Source organism: Cordyceps militaris (genome assembly GCF_000225605.1).
Source record: "Cordyceps militaris CM01 unplaced genomic scaffold CCM_S00003, whole genome shotgun sequence".
NCBI classification, from domain to species: Eukaryota; Fungi; Ascomycota; class Sordariomycetes; order Hypocreales; family Cordycipitaceae; genus Cordyceps; species Cordyceps militaris.
Genome location: NW_006271971.1, coordinates 2069757 through 2088742, shown reverse-complemented (window position 1 = coordinate 2088742; position 18986 = coordinate 2069757). Strand labels below are relative to the sequence as shown.

At 53.1% G+C, this 18986-nt stretch overlaps 9 protein-coding genes across 9 annotated transcripts; 5 read left to right on the top strand and 4 right to left on the bottom strand.

Moving 5' to 3' along the window:
• Positions 1-284: 284 nt before the first annotated feature.
• Positions 285-1776, top strand: CCM_04267 (C4-dicarboxylate transporter/malic acid transport protein, putative; the record flags this gene model as incomplete). Its single annotated transcript, XM_006669415.1, has 3 exons — positions 285-460; positions 574-812; positions 902-1776. 3 exons carry the CDS (start codon positions 285-287, stop codon positions 1774-1776), a joined length of 1290 nt encoding a protein of 429 aa, XP_006669478.1.
• Positions 1777-2130: 354 nt separating this feature from the next.
• On the bottom strand, positions 2131-4188 carry CCM_04266 (ATP synthase regulation protein NCA2; the record flags this gene model as incomplete). The annotated part of the gene is made up of 2 exons (XM_006669414.1): positions 2131-4111; positions 4172-4188. 2 exons carry the CDS (start codon positions 4186-4188, stop codon positions 2131-2133), a joined length of 1998 nt encoding a protein of 665 aa, XP_006669477.1.
• Positions 4189-5593: 1405 nt separating this feature from the next.
• CCM_04265 (C-4 methylsterol oxidase, variant) lies at positions 5594-6652 on the top strand (the record flags this gene model as incomplete). Its single annotated transcript, XM_006669413.1, has 3 exons — positions 5594-5604; positions 5684-5789; positions 5855-6652. 3 exons carry the CDS (start codon positions 5594-5596, stop codon positions 6650-6652), a joined length of 915 nt encoding a protein of 304 aa, XP_006669476.1.
• Positions 6653-7057: 405 nt separating this feature from the next.
• On the bottom strand, positions 7058-7692 carry CCM_04264 (pterin-4-alpha-carbinolamine dehydratase, putative; the record flags this gene model as incomplete). The annotated part of the gene is made up of 3 exons (XM_006669412.1): positions 7058-7261; positions 7324-7386; positions 7471-7692. The coding sequence occupies 3 exons, from the start codon at positions 7690-7692 to the stop codon at positions 7058-7060; spliced, it is 489 nt and encodes a 162-aa protein (XP_006669475.1).
• Positions 7693-9806: 2114 nt separating this feature from the next.
• Positions 9807-11166, top strand: CCM_04263 (bZIP transcription factor; the record flags this gene model as incomplete). Its single annotated transcript, XM_006669411.1, has 3 exons — positions 9807-9834; positions 10187-10638; positions 10705-11166. 3 exons carry the CDS (start codon positions 9807-9809, stop codon positions 11164-11166), a joined length of 942 nt encoding a protein of 313 aa, XP_006669474.1.
• Positions 11167-11853: 687 nt separating this feature from the next.
• On the bottom strand, positions 11854-14325 carry CCM_04262 (chromatin remodeling complex subunit (Arp5), putative; the record flags this gene model as incomplete). Its single annotated transcript, XM_006669410.1, has 4 exons — positions 11854-11883; positions 11960-13695; positions 13748-14068; positions 14145-14325. 4 exons carry the CDS (start codon positions 14323-14325, stop codon positions 11854-11856), a joined length of 2268 nt encoding a protein of 755 aa, XP_006669473.1.
• A 414-nt stretch (positions 14326-14739) lies between these two features.
• On the bottom strand, positions 14740-15144 carry CCM_04261 (DASH complex subunit DAD4; the record flags this gene model as incomplete). The annotated part of the gene is made up of 4 exons (XM_006669409.1): positions 14740-14768; positions 14823-14907; positions 14959-15003; positions 15052-15144. 4 exons carry the CDS (start codon positions 15142-15144, stop codon positions 14740-14742), a joined length of 252 nt encoding a protein of 83 aa, XP_006669472.1.
• Positions 15145-15427: 283 nt separating this feature from the next.
• Positions 15428-16036, top strand: CCM_04260 (YL1 nuclear; the record flags this gene model as incomplete). Its single annotated transcript, XM_006669408.1, has 1 exon — positions 15428-16036. One exon carries the CDS (start codon positions 15428-15430, stop codon positions 16034-16036), a length of 609 nt encoding a protein of 202 aa, XP_006669471.1.
• A 421-nt stretch (positions 16037-16457) lies between these two features.
• Positions 16458-18626, top strand: CCM_04259 (Protein kinase-like domain; the record flags this gene model as incomplete). The annotated part of the gene is made up of 5 exons (XM_006669407.1): positions 16458-16466; positions 17024-17029; positions 17105-17162; positions 17196-17607; positions 17657-18626. 5 exons carry the CDS (start codon positions 16458-16460, stop codon positions 18624-18626), a joined length of 1455 nt encoding a protein of 484 aa, XP_006669470.1.
• Between the last annotated feature and the right edge of the window lie 360 nt (positions 18627-18986).

Here is an 18986-nt window from a genome sequence, read left to right as displayed (position 1 = left end):
GCGCAAACCCCAGAAAAAAAGAAAACACCCCGCTGAAACTAGCTATGTAATAGTTGGTTGCCGATGGCCCGGCGCAAAAAAATGAAGCCGAGAGCGCGCCCAGCATACAATTTCATCATCTTATTACTCCAAGTCTCGCCAAGCTCGTATTCTATTCTGGCCTCGTCAATTCATACTATACACACCATTGAATATTACTACCGCCGTTTTGTTGGACTTTTTCATCCCACATCTCTGCCAGCCAGAATCTCTTGCCACCTGCTTGGCCAACAGCCAACCAAGTCATGTCATCGTCACCCGCCGCCGACGCCGGTGGCGAAACCGCCAACAGCATCACCACCGTCGCGACACCATCGCCGCAGCCCGCGCTAGGAGGCGGCACCGGCGCCGAGGAAGCTCTTCGGAAGCCCTGCAAGAATACCCAGGGCTGGCGCAAAATTGTGCGCAACTTTACGCCGTCGTGAGTAACCAAGCCCGTCCCCGTCCCGCCCACCACCACCCGACACGCCGCCGCAGGCCATCCGGTCCCATCCAATCTATAGAGAGCGTGCGGCTAATCAATCCTACTCCCAGATGGTTCGCCGTCAACATGGGTACCGGCATCGTCTCCATCCTCGTCCACAATCTGCCCTATAACGCCCCGTGGCTGCAGTACATTTCCTACGTCATCTTCGCCCTCAACGTCGCCCTCTTCGTCACCTTTCTTGCCATCAGCATCGTCCGCTACGCACTCTACCCCCGGATTTGGAGCGCCATGATTGAGCACCCCGGCCAGTCTCTCTTTCTCGGCTGCTTCCCCATGGGGTTTGCCAGTAAGCCACACATGCATCTCGAGCCCGCTATTCCCGGGCCTTATATCCCCTTATCAGCAACCAACTAACCACCCCCCCCCGGTCTTTAGCCATTATCAACATGATGATCTTCTCCTGCAGCCACTGGGGAAGCTGGCTCATCCACCTAGCCTGGGCATTTTGGTGGGTCGACGCCCTCCTCTCCATGGCCACCTGCATCTCCATGCCCTTCATCGTCATGCACTGGCACCGGCCGGGGCTGGAAAACACCACGGCCGCCCTGCTCCTCCCCATTGTGCCGACCATTGTCGCCGCCGCCACCGGCGGCATCGTCGCCGAGGTGCTGCCCAACGCGAACCACGCCTACACCACGCTCATCGCCTCGTACGTCCTCTGGGGCATCGGCGAGGCCCTCTCCGCCTGCGTCCTCGCCCTCTACTTTCACCGTCTCACCGTCCACGACCTGCCCCCGCGCGACGTCATCGTCTCCGTCTTCCTCCCCGTCGGCCCCCTCGGACAGGGCGGCTTCGGCATCCAGCAGCTCGGCAAGGTCGCCCTCCAGCGCCTGCCCCAGACCACTGCCTTTGCCGCCGTCGGCCTCGACCCGGCCAAGGGTGCCGAGATTCTCTACGTCCTCGGCGTCTTCCTCGCCCTCGTCATGTGGGGGTTCGCCCTGCTCTGGGTCAGCTTCGCCCTCATCAGCCTCGCAACGACGGCGCACTTCCCCTTCAACATGGGCTGGTGGGGTTTCACTTTCCCCCTCGGCGTCTGGGGCACTTGTACCTCGCTCCTCGCGGCCAACCTCGACAGCCAATTTTTCAAGGTAGCTACCATGATCATCTCCCTCGCTGTTCTGCTATTGTGGCTCATGGTTGGCGCCCGCACTCTGCTGCTGGCTATCCGTGGTGACATGTTTGTCGCACCCTGTCTCAAGACGTTGCAAGAAAAGGAGGCCGCTGGAAGCCAGAGCGGGACGGAAAAGTAATCATAATCAGAGTTAATGCTTGTTTGAATCTCATCGCGTTGGCGTTTTCACGAGTTGCTTCATCTACTTGAAATTTGCATTCACTATTTCAAATGAATGCCGCATCAAAGATTTGGGTCCGGACTATTCAACTAGACAACAGAAACATGTAAATATTCATTTTCAATAATAAAATTCTTGGATGATGCTACCCCTGTTTTCCCCTATTTGTCCAATCTTGTTGTGTATATTGATATCAATTTCATAGGCTATGCAATGTCTGTCTGTCATGGAGTTTCATCGCCACTCCTCGCCCTCCCTCATGTGCTGTACACTTCAAATCTTTTTGAATATGCTACATGCTGCAAATCTCGTCTATCTGAGCCATCGCGCATATGCCCAGCGAATCCTAGTCAGAGCCTTGGCTTGGAAACCGATGCCCTTGATGTTGGCCAGGTCATCTAAATCCTCCAGAAAATCTTGCTGCACGCTTCGCGGAAGGAGCTTCGTCGTTAGGCTGCGCAGCACGTGTAGCTCACACAACAGCAGTCCGTGGTCCTTGTATGAGAGCATGTTACTATCCGTGGGGCTCGCATCGGATAGGATGCGGTCAATGTTGCGCAAAATGCGAATGGCGCGACCAGCCGTGCCGCTCTGTCGTCGTCCCGAGCGACTACCAAACATGGCCTGGAGATATCGAAAGACACCTATAGAAACCAGAACTCCCGGTGTCAGGCCGACAAAGCCAAATACAAGCTCTTGGCTCTTCAGCAGCGAGTCAATACCAGTCATGGCCACCTCCAAGTCAACCTTGGTCTTCTGCACCTGAATCAGTAGAGAGCGCACCAAATCTCCAGTGATTGCACCAGCCAAGGGTTTCCTGAGATACTTCTCATATGCGCGTAGCACAGGAGTAACGTCACCCTCGGCAACCTTGCGGCGAATCTCGCTAATGTGGGCGTCAGTGATTGAAGAACCTTCCATGACAAACTGTGGGTTGTCTTGAGCAAATTCGACGACCATGCGTTCCAAACTTTCTCGATCAGCCTTGAGACTGTCCCGGCTCATGATGGCGATTTCACTCGTCTCGTCGTGTCGAATCGTCTTCACAACTTTTTGCGTCGGCTCGACAACCCAGTTGAGCCAGAAATCTCGCACCGTAGCGCCGAAATCGGTAATCCATTCCACAATCTCGGCTTGGCGATTCACAAGAATGCGAAGTATCGTGCTCGAAGAGACAAGACCAACAACGGCAGGGATCCAGTACCGCACAGCAGGGTGCGGTCGTCCATTGGCGACCGCTAGTTTATCCATGGTCGATACGTGTTGCGGGAGGACCTTGTCAATGATATTCAAGAGTCGTCGTGCTAGTACAGATGATCTTCCAGGTGTGGCCGTATCCTCGATGTGAACGGAGAGCTCGGCATCTTCCTCGACTCCCGCGAAAACCTTGTCCTCGAATTCGTGGATGCTCATGTCCAGAGTAGATACTTCTTTCAGTACCATATCAATTAGCGCAACGCTGCGCTCGACGACACCCTTGAGGTGAGCACCTTGCAGCTGAACTTTGCCGTCATTGGAGTCAAACTGCAGACCCTCATCCATCAAAACACCGAGCCCACTTGCGGTGATCTCTCTCAGCTTCTGTAGCTCCGCCTGCTTCTTCTGGACTTCACTCCGACAGTATGCCAGCGGCGAGAGCACCTTGCGCTGCACATTGGCTAGCGACCGCTCAACGATGCTCTCGCGTACGATGTCATAGAATTTGCGCCATTGTTGTGTGACGCCAGACCCAGCCTGTGCGAGATCCGACGAGGCATCGCGCACATCAAACGAGTTGATTCGAGTCTTGCTGGCAGCGTAGACGTCCTGTGTCCATGCCCATAGCCGCAAGGGCGAAGTTTGGACAGTGTAGAGGCTGCTATACGTGTAAGAATTGAGAACCTCTGACCAGTACCAAATGTCGTCGCTCAGAGGGATGATGCGGTCTAGCAGTGTGTTGAGAATAGTACCATATATCTGGACTGTGGCTTTTGTAACAAGGAGCCACTCTACCTCGTTTTCGTAGTGACTTTTGGCTTGGACGGAAGGTAGACCGGCTGCTCCGTAGGTGTGAGGCGCGAGAATGTCCGACTGTATCAAAAGCGAGCGAACAAAGTCAACGGGGACAAGAGGCTGAGATGAAGAAGTACTGCTGAGGGCCTGGACGAGATGCAGGAGCTGATCAATCCTCGGTGAGCTCAAGGCCTGAGCTGCGACAACAGCTTGATCGGCAGATTCCGAGGCCGCATAATCTGGCGTGAGGTCGGCCAGAACGGGCAGCCGGTCCAGGTATGCGTCGAGACGACGGACTTGACTATATAACTAGGGTTAAAGACCATGCACTCGGAAGCAGGCGAGATGAGGCTTGACGTACTCACTGACGAGCGTCATGGCAGCTCGTGAGGCCCGCCGCGGTCGCTGTCGGACACTCGGGAAGACGACAACACGCACTCAATTGAGCATTAATCGGGAGGCGGCGGAAGGGTGGGGATATGCAACGGGGTGTGTAATAGCTGAATCACACCATCTGTCGTTTATCGGGAGATTGATAGCCGGACTGGTGTCACAATTTGACGATGATGTCGTTGACGGGTGCAGGTTGCTTCGGCTGGCTTACGACTGGTTGCTCTCAAGTGGGGCGCAAACTCGTCTCCAAGGGGATTTGGTGTACGTATCCGTACTAGTTATGGTCATCCGTTCATATGATCTGGATTGATTGATTTATTTTTATTTCCATAACAGCTGATTAAATCTACTTTCTGGGCTGGTTATCTCGGTTATCCCCTTATCGATAATACTAAGCGTTACGCTATTACTGGCTTTGTTGTTGCCTGCTCCTGGGCTCGGATGGAGATAGCCTTCACCTGTACGGACTAACTAGTTACAGCTGCCAGGGACAAAGTACAGCTGGAATAAGTTGCTACTTTACTACAGACCGGTCGTACACAGAGTCTACTTCTGAGCATCAACCACTTCGTTACGGTGGTCGCCTTGGAGTGATGGGCCCTACGTACATACTAGTCTAGTGAACAAAGCGAGGTTGATAAGAGTACGAGTCCCATCGTGGCGGCTGCAAGTGCTGTGGACACTAGAGGAACTGTGTGAGGGCAACAAGGCTCTAATTTGTTGCACAGGTTGGCTTCCCCACATAGACTCCAAAACATCAGGCACGCTTTTATCCGAGTACGAGAGGTTAGCGAACTGGTAGTTGGCGCGCGCGACGGGTCTATGACCGTCCCAAGTTATGAGCCAAGTTGAAAGCCCTTTGTACGAATGCAAGCAAAGCTCGAGCGAGATGCCTGCTCGGGGAAATGAGAAAAACATAAGACTACAAAACCACAGTGATCAGATCTGTGGCCTGATCTTTCACTGCGAATCTTGTGCCCACATTGCTCCTTTTTGACCACCGTGGGAAGGATCATGCTAGGCCGGTCCAGTGGCACGGAAGGCCGGATGCCGATTTTCTAGAATCGCCTTATTAAGTACCGTTGCTGCAAAATAATGCGAAAAGAGACTTGCCACCCAGATGGACCCGCGCCGCAGAGCGCCAAAACACTTTGCGACAGGCACCGCCCATCTCCTGACTGGGTGCTCACTCCCTGCATTACCACTGCATTGGGGGACGAGATAAAAATCTCCATCCCCCCACACTGATGCCCCTAATTGTTGACCTTCTTCCCCTTCAAGCTTCCATCTACCTGGGCACTCATTCTTTTTCTTCTCCTACATCATTCGAGGTTGCGCTTCCACTCCTTCACCTTACTCTGCGTTGCCACTGGAAAAAAGCCCAGTCACTATGGACGTGGTGTGAGTAGTTCCTCGTCGCGCATTCCATCTCGCTATGCGCTGTCACCGCGACAGACCGATAACTAACCATGACAACCAGCAATGCCACCATCCATGCTGCCAACCAGACGCAGGACTACTTCACAGTCCTGCAGGAGGTCACCAAACACAGCATACACCTCAATTACTTTGAGCGTCTCTGGGCCGTAAGTCAGATACCGGGGCCAGCGCCAACTCACCACCGCTCCGTTTGCTAATCGCACTGTCACAGGCCTGGTACCTATGGATGCAAAACGATACCCTCGCGACCGGAATCCTTAGCTTCGTTATGCACGAACTGGTCTACTTTGGCCGCTGCATCCCGTACATGATGCTCGACAGGATTTCCTACTTCCACAAGTACAAGCTCCAGGCCCAGAAAATCCCGACACTCAAGGAGCAGTGGGATTGCGCTGCCATCGTTCTCATCAGCCACTTCACCGCTGAGCTCCCTCAGATCTGGTTCTTTCATCCCATCGCCACTTTTTTTGGAATTGACTACGGGACGCCTTTCCCTACCCTGACTACCATGGCCTGGCAGATTGCCATCCTCTTCGTCATGGAGGATACTTGGCATTACTGGTTTCACCGTGCCCTGCACTATGGTCCTCTGTACAAGGCCATCCACAAGATGCATCACACCTACTCTGCTCCCTTCGGCCTCGCTGCTGAGTACGCTTCTCCTATTGAGACGATGCTGCTTGGTCTGGGTACTGTCGGATCCCCGATTCTCCTGCTCGGAATCACGGGCCACCTGCACCTGGTCACCATGTACACCTGGATCGTCCTTCGTCTGTTTCAAGCTATCGATGCCCACAGCGGCTACGACTTCCCCTGGAGCTTGCGCCACTTCCTTCCCGTTTGGGCTGGCGCCGACCACCACGATGTTCACCACGAAAAGTTCATCGGCAACTATGCTTCGTCTTTCCGCTGGTGGGACTACTTCCTGGACACCGAGGCTGGCGCCGAGGCTCACAAGAAGCGCCGCGACAGAAAGCTTGCCAAGATCCGCGCCAAGAAGGAAAACTAGACTTCTCAGATGCCGGGTCAGAAGGCCGACATGGGGATGAAAATTCATTCAATACATATTTCGCGAAACACGACGACAATAGAACAAACGATGTAAACAAGAACAGGCCGAAAGTCTGATAATAGGCGGCGCAAGTCATCATTTATGGCGTTGGGAGAATCGACAACCGAGTAGAGGGAGTGGTGCTGCTTTTTTTTTCTTTTTCTTGTATATATACTACGCGCACTCAAGTGGGAAAAGGATTAGACTGCTACTTAATAATGCTCGAGGTCGTTGATAATAACATTACTTTTATTCTTCAATTAAATTAGTGCTGTATGTGTTGAAGATGAGTGGCGACGAAAGCCATGCAAATACAAAATACATGTTAAATGTTCGGGTATCCAATTCCAATGCTGTTGCAGATTACTTCTTGCCGGGAATGCAGCAGTCTCCAGCCGACGAAGCTGCCGTGTCAGCGAGACCACTCAGGCCGCAGCTCTTCTTTCCGGACCCGACCTCGCCAAAGTGCTCGGCGAGAAAGTCGCAGGTGGTGGCCATGTCCAGGTCTTTGATCGCCAGACCTTTGGGGTTGTGCGTGGTCCAGCGAATGAATGTGGTATTGTAGACCTGTGAATGTGAGAAAGGATGCCGTCATTAAAGTGCAGGAGGCAGGCAGATTCAATCCTTACATTAGACCACTCCGGGTGATGCTTGTTCTTCTTGGCCTCTGCCGCGACGGCATTCATAAACTCCTATTCCGCGACAGCGTTAGCAAGGCATGCACACTACAAGACGGAACGCGCTGCCCCAGTTTGTTCCAAGTTGGAGGTGCTTACCCAAGTCTTGTTGAAAGTGGCAAACTTGAAGCTGCGCTCAATGCCATAGCCGTCCGCAGTCAACGTCCACTTGCCGCCCGCGTCGGGGGTGATGAGCGGCCGCAGGGCCTCGGTGGCGGCGCTCTTGTCCGTGCCGGCAGAAAAGGACGGCGGCATGGGCATGGTCGAAAAGCTGCCGACGGCGCCGAAAAACGGCGATGCGCTGGCAACGTCGGAGGGCATGGCGGCGGCAGGCCTGGCTGTTACTGATGCGGCTCTGGCGATGGTGGTGGTCCGGAGTATGTGATAGGTGCGCGCAACGGTTCGCTGCATTCCGGAGCGACACCCTGCGCTTGATACAAAATCAGGCGTCGGAGAGCTGTATATCTATACGCGCTCTTGAAATATGAGCTGATGAGAGCGAGTGAGAATGTATATTGTTTTGCTGTTGTTTGATAGGTATGAATGGCCAAAATTGGTCTTATCCAGCCGGGCAGGACTACCAAAAATCTTTTTTTTTCCAGTCCTGATTTAGTGAGGATCCCGGCGGTGGCGTCCACTGCCAAGAAGCGTTAGGGTGGGCGGCAGCGGCCGATAATTCCAGAGTACATGAACCCATCAACCCCATCCCGCCATCGAAAAAGAAGAGCGCTGGTCTTTGACTTGTAGCAATATCAAATTTTAGGAAACCCGTGTAATGGGAAACGGAATTTACGATGCACATGGCTTCTTCTCTAGCGGTTGACTTGAGAGAAGATTGCAGTGTGATTTCTAGGCGTACAAGTGACTGCCACAGCACGTGTAAGACGATTAGTTCTAGTATGCCTGCCTACTCGAAAATGAAATGGAAAAGAGACTACCTGATAATGACCAGTAAAGGCGTAAAAGAAGAGCCAAGAGGCAGAGACGGCGAAGATGACCAGATTAGACCAAGTGCCCTATTTATAGAGTCCCATACTGCCTAGCACTGGACTGGGGCGGGCAGAACAGCAACTGCTGGGCGGGTGACTCTTTTGTCTGGCAAACAGATATTCTCTACGGGTTAAGTGCGTGAGTAGTGCAAGTAGCCAAGAAAAGAGGCGACAACTTGGACAATGGCGAGCGAGAACCTGATACCGAGGCCTCCTAGGCGGGGTCTACTTATCATGAATGGTTGCGACGTGCTCAGTCTCAGCAACGCGTCAGCCATCACACGTCTCGAATATTGGGCCCATTTATCTTATTTCTTGGTAACTGGCCGCTGCGTGTAAGCTGAATCTCAGATCCAGTATCGGATGGACAAGTCTTAGTGTACCTGCAGAGGATGAGGACCGTGTGGCTGCCAGGGACGCCTCCGCAATGAAATGCGGCCAAGTCTAGTTTGGACTGGACTACTGAGTAATATGTAAACTAAGTAGCTAGTTGATGTCTCTGGATGTACTAATGTACATAGTTATCACGCACAAAGTGGTCGGCGCTGCGACTGTCGCAACAGACTTGCAAGCAAACCAGCACACAAGCACACATACAAGCGCTGGGAAAGGTTGAGCAACCACTAGGAGTGGTATTGAGACTAACAGTCTGCAGTCAGGATTGTCCAGCACGCAACATCTAGACGAAATTCGGTCATGCTGCTCTATGCCATTTCGCCACGCTGCCATGTCCCTCCCAGCGCAGGCTGCCGCCTCTCCGATACTTTGGCCACCCTTCACAGCACCCTTAGAGCAGCGATCGCACTAGTCTGAAAACGATGGGGGCCTGCGCGAAGAGCGGAGGTACCTTGGCTACCGGCCATTTCCACACCTAATTCAAAGTACATCAAGATCCCGCCCGCTAACACCGAGCTTTCTTCCACGCGAAGCCGCCCATCTTTGGCTGCGGCGCGAGGGGGAAGGAAGGGGAGAAATGAAAGGAGCGAGGCTAGAAAGCGATGGAAATCCAGGCGCGCCACTCCTGTTTTTCCGTTCCCCCCCCTTTTTTTTTCTGGCCCGGCTGCACTTTGTTTTTGCTTCTACTTTCCTGTCCTTCCGTCCATTTCTTGCTTTGTCATCATCTCGTCCTGGGACGTTTTTTTTTGGCGCGGGCTTTTTTTTGGTTACATAATTTGACATCGCCGCTTCGCGCAAAACCGGTCCATCTTTTTTTCTTCATCACGTCAGCAAGGTTGAGCGCCGTCTGGCAAAGGAAAACCACGCCTAGTAAAAGACCAGCAGAAGCGTGAGTAATCATCATTCCCGCCTTGCCCCCCATCTGCTCTCTATTCTATTACCTACCCGTTCCTTACCCCGGCGCCCGGCCGCGGCATAGCCGGGCTGCTTCATGGAGATCAATGTGTGCTGAGTCAGAATCAATAGCCATCTCCAACACTCTCTTTCGCCATGTCGTCCAGCGGCGCAAGTAACCAAGGTTAGTAGATTCACTCTTACTTTTTTACTTTTACTCGTCTTTGGTATTCCGCAAGCATCGCTGCAGCTCCCGCTCGCGTTTTATCCTTGCTGCCGTGCGGCGTTTTCATCCTCGCTCATCCCCGCCCGCATCGCAGCATCGCATCTTGTATGAGAACACACCATTTTACCCGCTGCTTCCTCCGCTTCATGGTTACAACATTGCCCATAGTGCATTTGCCGTGTCCAGGGCCGCTTCACTGTGTTGAAAGGCTCTCACTTGGCACAACGCTGTCTTGCTCACCCTCCTTCGCATCGGCCCTCTTTCAGACCGTTCTCAGCCCCAAGTACTAACATGCTTTCGCCACCAACAGAGCAGCATCTGCGTGCCCAGCTTGAGCTCTTGCAGAACCACGAGGCCGAGCAGTCCCCCAGGTCACCCAGCTCCGGCACCCACGACTCGCGCGACGCATCCGCGCGACCGTCAAACGGCTACGACGACTTGCACTTTGCCAGCGTCCAGGACACGGCCGCCCGCGCCCTCGCCACCAACAAGAGCGACGCGGACGCGCACATTCACCCCGACCTGCGCGCTGCCCATGAGCAGCAGCAGCAGCAGCACTCACCAACGAGCACCATGATGCAGCTCGCCCACCAAGACCACCACAACCACAGCCCCGTGTCGGCTGGCGCCCATCAGCAAGGTGTCGCGCTGGCGCCTGCCGACCCCGACGAGGCCATGGATCTTGATCCTGCCGATGGCCGCAAGACTAACAAGCGCGAGCTGTCCCAGTCGAAGCGTGCGGCGCAAAACAGAGCTGCTCAGGTAAGCCATCTGCCGTTCAGAGCCTAGAGCTCCCCCAAGCGCACCAACTAACACTCTGTTTCGCAGCGTGCGTTCCGCCAGCGCAAAGAGGGCTATATCAAGAAGCTGGAGCAGCAGGTCCGCGATTACACGGACATGGAAATGACAATCAAGCAGTACCAGTCGGAAAACTACGCGCTGCGCGAGTATATCATCCAGCTGCAGTCGCGCATGCTCGAGACGGTAGGCGAATTCCCGCCCCCGCCCCCCAACGTCAACCTCGCCCACTCCCATTCGGCGGCGGCGGGAGCGGCCGCGCCGACGTCGGCGGCCCCCGAGACTCAAACGGAGAGCACCACCACCGGCACGCCACTCGAGGCCGTCGCCCAGGCCGTCGCCGGCCTCGCCGCCCACGAGCAGCTGTCGTCGGAGCAGCAGCGCCCGCAGTACACGGCCGGCACCTTCAAGGCCAGTGCCCATCACGAGGACACGCGGACGGCTGACGAGATTAACCGTCACCTCACTGCGGAGGAGGGAACCACGGCGTAGGACCACGCGCCCGTCCTCCAGTTTGTTGATTTTCTTCACAGAGATGATACGCCCACGTCTTGATATTCCCTTGCTTTTTTTTAATGTTTTTTTTTTTTTTTTGCTATCTGCGTGGCGTTTCTGGTTTACGCGCGGGATTAACACCTTTCCCATTTCATCTCCTCTGGCGTTTTTTTTTCCTGCCTTTGTTTTGATACATTGGCCTTGTTAGACGACAGACATCCTTCCTTTTTTTGCTTTCCACTCGGTTGCCAAACATGCCCCCTTTGCAGAGCTTGCTGTCTGGAATAGGAAGAGCAACAAGAAGCAAGCCGAGATGTTGGTATCTCTCCGGAGTTGTTTCTTTTTTTTTTTGTTTTCAAGTTTTCCTCTCACTTGTTTTTGCGGGATGAGAGACGACGTCGAGATGTGGGTTCTATCATGTACATGCCATTAATGCATTTAGACGACTGTTTGAGAGAGCGTTTCCTAAATATAAAGGCTTATTTCCCCTTGTGCATATCACCTGGCATAAATGTGGTACATTTGGTCTCCCTTTTGATGCACAAGAAAATTAAAACTTGGAGAAGGCAAGCTCCTGAATACCCATACATGTCTCTTTTTCTGCACAATACACCAAAACTTAAAACAAAGAACAGCGACAACACCCATCCCCACCGATTCAAAACTCCCGTGTCATAAGCCCGTTCAAGCATACGAATTGCCCATGTCGTGCTCCTACAACATACTGTTAGCAAATCCACACGGCAGATGACAACTGGCGAAAGAAGAAAAAAAAAAAGAAAACCCATACCTTGATGTAATCGGCGCCCTTTTCGAGATACTCTGCGCGCGACACCGTCGCCTGCTTCCAGCCGGCCGAGCCCGTCCACCCGGCCGCGCCGCGCCACGCGTCAAGCACCGGGTCCTTGGCGCGGCGGACACGCAGGGGCGCCTCCGCCGGCAGCAGAGCGCGGAGCCCATCGCGCATGCGCTGGTCAAAGTTGCGGAAGAGCGTGTTGCCGCCAGTGAGGAAGACGTCTTTGAGAAAGTCGTCGACGCTGCCGCCGCCGACGACGCCGGGGAGGCGCTGGGTGAGCACGTCGCCGGCGCTCTCGACGACGCCCGACTGGTCGACGCCGGCAATGGACGGCCGAAAGACGACCTCGGGCACGCGGATGCGCTCGACGTTGAGGTGCACCTGGTAGAGCTCGGCCTGGGAGCCGCCGTTGACAGGCCGAGGCCCGCGCGTAAAGGCGTGCAGCAGCGAGCGGGACCAGTCCAACTGGGCCTCTTGCGTGTTCTCGTACGAAAAGTCGGGGTCGTAGCGGAGCAGCTCCTGCTCGAGGCCGCGCAGGCGTGCCGACAGGTCCTCCTCCTCGTGCTCGTCGTCGCTGTTGTCGCCGACGGTGATTTGGCGGTATACGCCCCAGTCGTCGTCGTCGGCACCAAAGTTGTCGTCGTCGCCGCCACCCGCGCGCCGACGTTTCTTGGTCGGCTGGTCCGAGGCCAGATTGGCGATGCTCTTCATGCGAATCTGCGACGCCAGCGATTTGCGATTGCCCAGGTCCTGCTTGAGGCGGTCCCGTTCCTTGATCTTCTGTAGCGTGGCTAGCCGCGCCTGCCGCTTCTCGTCCAGCCACCCCTCCAGGTCGTTGGTGCGCCGGTCCGTGTCCAAACGCTCCTCCTCCTCGACGCGCGCCTTTTCGGCTTCCTTTTCGGCCTTGGCGCGTGCTCGCGCGTCGTGGTTGGACTTAAGCAGCCGCTGCTGCCGCTTTTGCTTGAGACGCGCCTCGTCCAGCTGGTCGTCCGGGATGTCAAGCAGGTCAAAGTTAGGCGCTTCCTCCTCCTCCTCCGGGTCGCCACCGACATCCTTAATTCTGGCTTTCCGGATGGCCTTGTCCAGTTCCTTGATCATCTTTTCGAGCTGCGCTTCATCCTTAATCTCGTTGCTATCCAAAAGACGTCTCGTCTCCTTCTTGGTTTCGTTTGTGATCTGCTCGTGAAGAGTCTTGTAGTACTCCAGATCTTGCTCCTTCTTCATGAGCTTTTCTAACCGCATCTTGGCGGCTTGCTCCTGCAAACGACGGCCGCTCTCCTTCTTGCGCTCCGCTATGCGTGCCAGTTCCTCTTCCGTCTTTTGCACGACAATCTCCTCTGTGAACGGGTACTGAATGACGATATCGCGGTCGTCGAGGCCGGTCCAGTCCAAGTAACCCTTGATCTCGCTATCGTATGACTCCGAGACGTAACAATGATCCTGAAGCATATGCTCTGCCTGAGAAACATTAAGCTTGGCAGTAAAGGCAGGGTATTTGAGACGGATCAACTTGAGAAGGTATTCGGAGCAATGGTACCCCCCCCAATTTAGTCGCGTAGCCTGGCCAAGCAAACCTTTTGAGTTGTAAACGGGTATAATATGTGTAGAGGTGTAAGATGACGACACCACAAGCCCAGTCTTGCCTTGGTTGTGTCGGTACGAGAAGAGGGAGTCGATGCCGTAGGCTAGCGAAGGCGCATTATAGCATTCGAAAATAATTTCCGTCATTGCTAAAAAACAATTAGAAGGTTTGCACCGACGTCGCGAGGCAGATGCACATACATTTCCGCGAGTATGGAAGGTTAGCGACGGCTTCGGTCATGACAATGGGCACATCAACGCCACCGTCCGAGTCGTTCATGCCAAGCTTGAGGAAAATATAGTCAAGTACATGCTCCATGACGTCCCAGTTGCTGACGACCCCAGTTCCTTGTTCAAAGGCGTTGCGGATATGGCCCCTGGCAGTCGTATCGGCGAAGCAGTCGGCGCCAGCAAAAGAAAACGTCTTGCCAATCTTGCGATCGCGGTATTTAGCCATAATCGGAGGCATACTGAAGCGCGGCGCATCTTCAAACGACCAACCAGCACGAACAGCGGATGATCCTGTATATGGCATTGTTAGCATCAGCACATAATGTTTGCCTCGCTGAGTTGGGCGTTGCGCGCCAGCACGACCTACCATTGTCGATGACAATCGCTGCGTTGCCATTCTGCTCGAGGGCCTTCTTGCGACCTTTGCTGTCTGGGGCGACAAACTTCTCGAAGCGCGTCTCCTTGACGTTGTATATCTTGGCTGGAGTGTACGTATTCTCCGGGGGCTGCGCACCGGCTGGCTGCTCGCTCGTTGCCGAGGGAGCCATGGTGTAGATTTGTCGAATCGGGCGATGCGGTTATGGTCAGTCAATGAACATGTTCGAGCGACGAGGGTGACGAGGAGAGTAGCCGGTGGCGAATTCGAAATGGCCACCTATTCAATGAATGTGGTGGTGGGTGTTTTAAGGTTGCTGCCAAAAGTCGCACGCTCGAAATCGCATGGCGGCCCATACGAGGCTGCAAGGCTGATGGTTCTTGGTGGGTCAAGTACAAGCTTGCTATCACGGCGCGCGATTGAGCGCGTTGAACATGCGTTTTCAGGATATATGATACATATTTTGGCTCATTCAGCTGAAGAAAAAATGGTTATGGAAAATACAAAGTTTTGATTCATGTCATCATAATATCGGCACGCGACCGAGGCTGTGTCCTATTCTGCTTTCCAACAGCGCGTCGTCATTTTAAGATGGTGGCTTTAAATTATCCGTGGCTAAAGGATGTCAATAAAAAAGTTGTGCGATAGAGCAGCAGATGGATTGGTTACCTTCAAGATGAAATAATACATTTGACTGGTAGTTCTTGAACATTTGCGCCACCAACTCGACATTCATGTTTTGGATGTTAATGTCCTTGACACATGGTCAACAACACACGTTCTCGAGATTTACTTTCAAACATACCTGAAGGCTTTTATTCATTACAACGACAGCTTCGTTGAGTTTTTCCTATATTCATGAGCAAGGTCCACGGGGAGAGATTGAGGCGTTGCATACAACATTGTTGATTATTCGGGAGATCAGGAGACTCTGCTGGTGCTCGTGCGGGCTCTCCTGGTAAGGTGTCAGCAATGAAAAGAGTGAGCACATCGAGTTATTGGCAAACCATTTTGAATATTCTTCAAAAAAAAGACTTTGACCAAGTTGCGAAAGTTGGCTAAAAGACTTGTGAATCGCCGCGTCCTGGAACATGGAGGTGCAGCAAGCGGTGAGCCACGGCAGAATACTGATAGCAGCCAGCGCCGCCAACCTCTAATATGACCAGCAAACACTCGCAACGACTGGCGGTGCACTTGCCGCATTCAAAACGGCGGGTATCGTCTCACGACAACCAAATTATACACCACACTCCCGATAACTATCAAAAGTTAATATGGCCGCGCCCACGGAAGCCCAGCTCGCGCACCAGAAGCTCCTGGAGGAGCTCGACACCCACGCGATCCAAAAGACATTTCGCAGCGCGACGTGGAAGCCCAACCAGCGGCGCAACAAGAACCTCAAGGCTATTCTTGGTGACGCCTCTAAGCGGGAAGCCTCGGCGGTGGCGACACCCGCCGACCACAGCGGCGCCGCGACACCCGCCCGCGACGACGGCCTCTCGACGAGCGGCACCTCGACGCCCGCGACGACAACGGGCAACAGTGGCGGCAGCGGCAGCCTCACGGCGGCTCCGAACCTGGCGCAGGCGTCCAGTAGCCTGTCCAAGCTCGTGCTGGAAAAGAGCCTCAAGCCGTCCGGGTTGGCCGCGGCCAGCGGTGGCGGCACCACGCCGGCGGCCACGTATATGAATATCGAGTCGGCCCCGTCGCTGGCGCACGCGAAGCGCTACTGCGACATTACCGGCCTTCCCGCGCCGTACTTTGACCCCAAATCGAGGTTGCGCTACCATAATAAGGAGGTATTTGCGCTGATTCGCTCGCTTCCGCAGAGCACGGCCGAGCTGTATCTCGAGGCACGCGGCGCGCACACCATCTTGAAGTGATGCAACCTTTTGGGGGAAAGGGAATTACGAATGACGGCGCCGATCCTACGAGACCATACTCCCGGCTTCTACGACGACAATCTTTCTACTCTTCGTACCTGCGAACAGCGTGGATCTTACTTGGAGTGTTTGGCCAACGAAGTCAAGCCCCAATTATGCACCCTCGGCCGAGGGGGATGGCAGTCGACGCTCCGGCTTAATCGCGATCATTTGCTCTCTGCATCTAGTTCGACACGTGCCGAGGAAACGTGGGAGGTTCCCTAGTTTCCAGAGATTAGAAAAGACCTTGGCTGTCGAGGCATACACAATATGTAATTATGCGTCATGGATGAATAGAGCGTTGAATGTATGTGTTGGAACCAAGCGGTCCAATTGCAAGAACATGTCTTTTTTTCTCGCCGTGAATGGCTTTTCCCCAACCATGCGCTTCGTGAGCGCGATAGGGGAGGACCTAGTTTAAGGCCAGTGCCTCAATAACTAATTAATCTAGGGTGATTCTATATTATATTACTTCCTAGCTTTATAAAGTTAGTAGTTGTGACAGACTGGCCCCAGAGGGGCTCCAGTGGCAACCAGCACTTCTGCCATCAGTGGGCCTCACGGCGCACAACCCCCTTAGCCATGAGGCCAAAAGGATTCGTAACAACAATACGGATACTGGCTTATTGTTGTCTGGTTGCACCTATAAGGGGCACCCTAGGGGCTCCGCGCCAGCCACTCTGGAAGGACCAGGGCGGGCTTAGTAGCCCAGCCCTTAATAGTAGATCTTTTTACTAGAATCTATATAGATTATTATTACCTAAGTTAAGCTTTTATAAAGAATATTAGAACTTAAATAGTTTTAAAAGCTTTAATAGCTTTAATAGCTTTAATAAAATTTATAGAATTAATAGAATTAATAGAATTAATACTTGGAAAAGTAGAGAAAGTAACTAAGTGATAAATTAATAAACTCGACCTTAATAAGGTATTACTACTATTTTATAGCGTGCGGTATGTAAGGTAAAATAATAATATACTCTCTAGCTAATGTAAATGTATGGCACGTGCACGTGACAGTGTGGTTAGCTGGTTTTAGCTACCTGGTGGTCACTATCCACGCTCGAGTTCAGTGATGACCTAACTAGTTAGTTAAGTTGGCACCATCCATCTCGGGCAGCTCCCTTCTTCATTCTCATCGAGGCCGTCATCATGGTATCTGCTTATCTACTTTCGCAATTGACGCGATGGAAACCCATTTATCAATATCTGAGCCGCCTTTGGCGTTGCGTAATCCCTATCAGAGCACTTGCCGACATGGAACGAGGTGCTGACGACTCCCTATTCCCGCCCGAGTGGGATGCTCAGGCATACCTTGCAGCCATCAACGACATCGACATTCTTCAGCTTGCATCAAGCTACAACATGGGAAAGAAATGCGAGGAATTTGGCAAGCGTACGAGAGGAAGCTTTAACTTCTGCGTCTTTGTCGTATTCCCCGAAGATGACACCAAATGGGTTGTCCGGTTTCCCATATGCCCACTGCTCCATGAACCTTGGCGGAAGTTGCAGAGCGAGGCGGCCACATTGGAGTGAGCAGTACCCTGCTGGATTGACCACTCAAAGCTGACAGGAGCACAGATATCTCCAAGCAAATACGACGATTCGTGTACCAGGGGTCAAGGCCCACGGAGATGGTGCCGGATTGCACCCCAAGAGCCAGGCCAAATTTCCATTCATCATTCTCGAATACATCTCCGGCCGGCCACTCGAGTACAGTGAAATCCTACGCAGTCCACCTGGCGCGTTGAGACCCCTCTTTGCCGAGTTGGGCGATGCTCTATCGCAACTTCGAGCACTAGAGTTTCAATATGGTGGAGCTTTGATGAAAGATGGTACTAATGGGTATACCATAACATCGCCAAACTCCATAGGCTTAAACAGCCTTCAGCTAAAGGGTCTGAGAAGTCATACCCCCCGTTATACAAGCGCCTTGGAGTTTGCGATGTGCCATTTCAAGACCCTACGTCAGCAGTTCAGCCTACCATCAGAAGAAATGGAAGAGTATATCGCTCAGCGTGAGGTATTTGCCTTACAAGACTTCGAACTAAGGCTTTACCAATTCATCGATCCGGCCTTGAATCTCCAACCCTTTGTCCTTTCACACGGCGATCTACGACCGCCGAATATCATTGTGAACGAGGATCTCTCCCTAGCAGGAATTATCGACTGGGAATGGAGTGGAACTGTGCCTGTTCAGTTCTTTAGACCGCCACTGTGGCTTGGAGGAGTAGATGCAACAAGTCCAAGAGACATGAAGTATCGATCCGGATACTCTGAGCTATATGATTCGCTTGTAGATGCTAACAAGCATCCTAATGCTAGTCAGACGCTTGCTAGTGAATGGGGCCCTCATCTCTCCTCAAGCTTGCATCTATTTCTGCCTGCGGCGCTACTTCGAACTGCTCTCTTTATCGACATATACTACATGGCTATTTTCCCCGAATTCTACAAAGATTGTAAAAGAGATGACAAGTTGAAAGACTTATACGAGTCATGTAGCAAGTTTCGTGAGATGGTAAGGGAGCAGATGGAAACTGTCTGTATCTAAGAGCTTTCGACAGAATAGCCAAACACTTGTTAGAGATTATCCGTGCTTCTGCTGATATTCTCTCTTTTGTGCCTCATAATCAGCGATCTCCACTTCCAACTCTTTTATCCTCACTTTAAATTGGCCAATCTGGTCAAGATGTTGCTGCAGTGACTCGCGTAGGTTCAATGTATCCCCATACCCCCGGCGCATTTGTGCGGCAGAGGCAGAGTTCGAGACCACGATGAGCAGGTTCCTTTCTATGCCGGCCACAATAGCGGTTTTATTCTCAAGCTCATTCTTCACTTTTTCCAGCTCCCCCTTGACTCTGTGAAGATGCTCCTGTATTCTTGTTATGATGGCCGCCATTTTGCGCGCTCC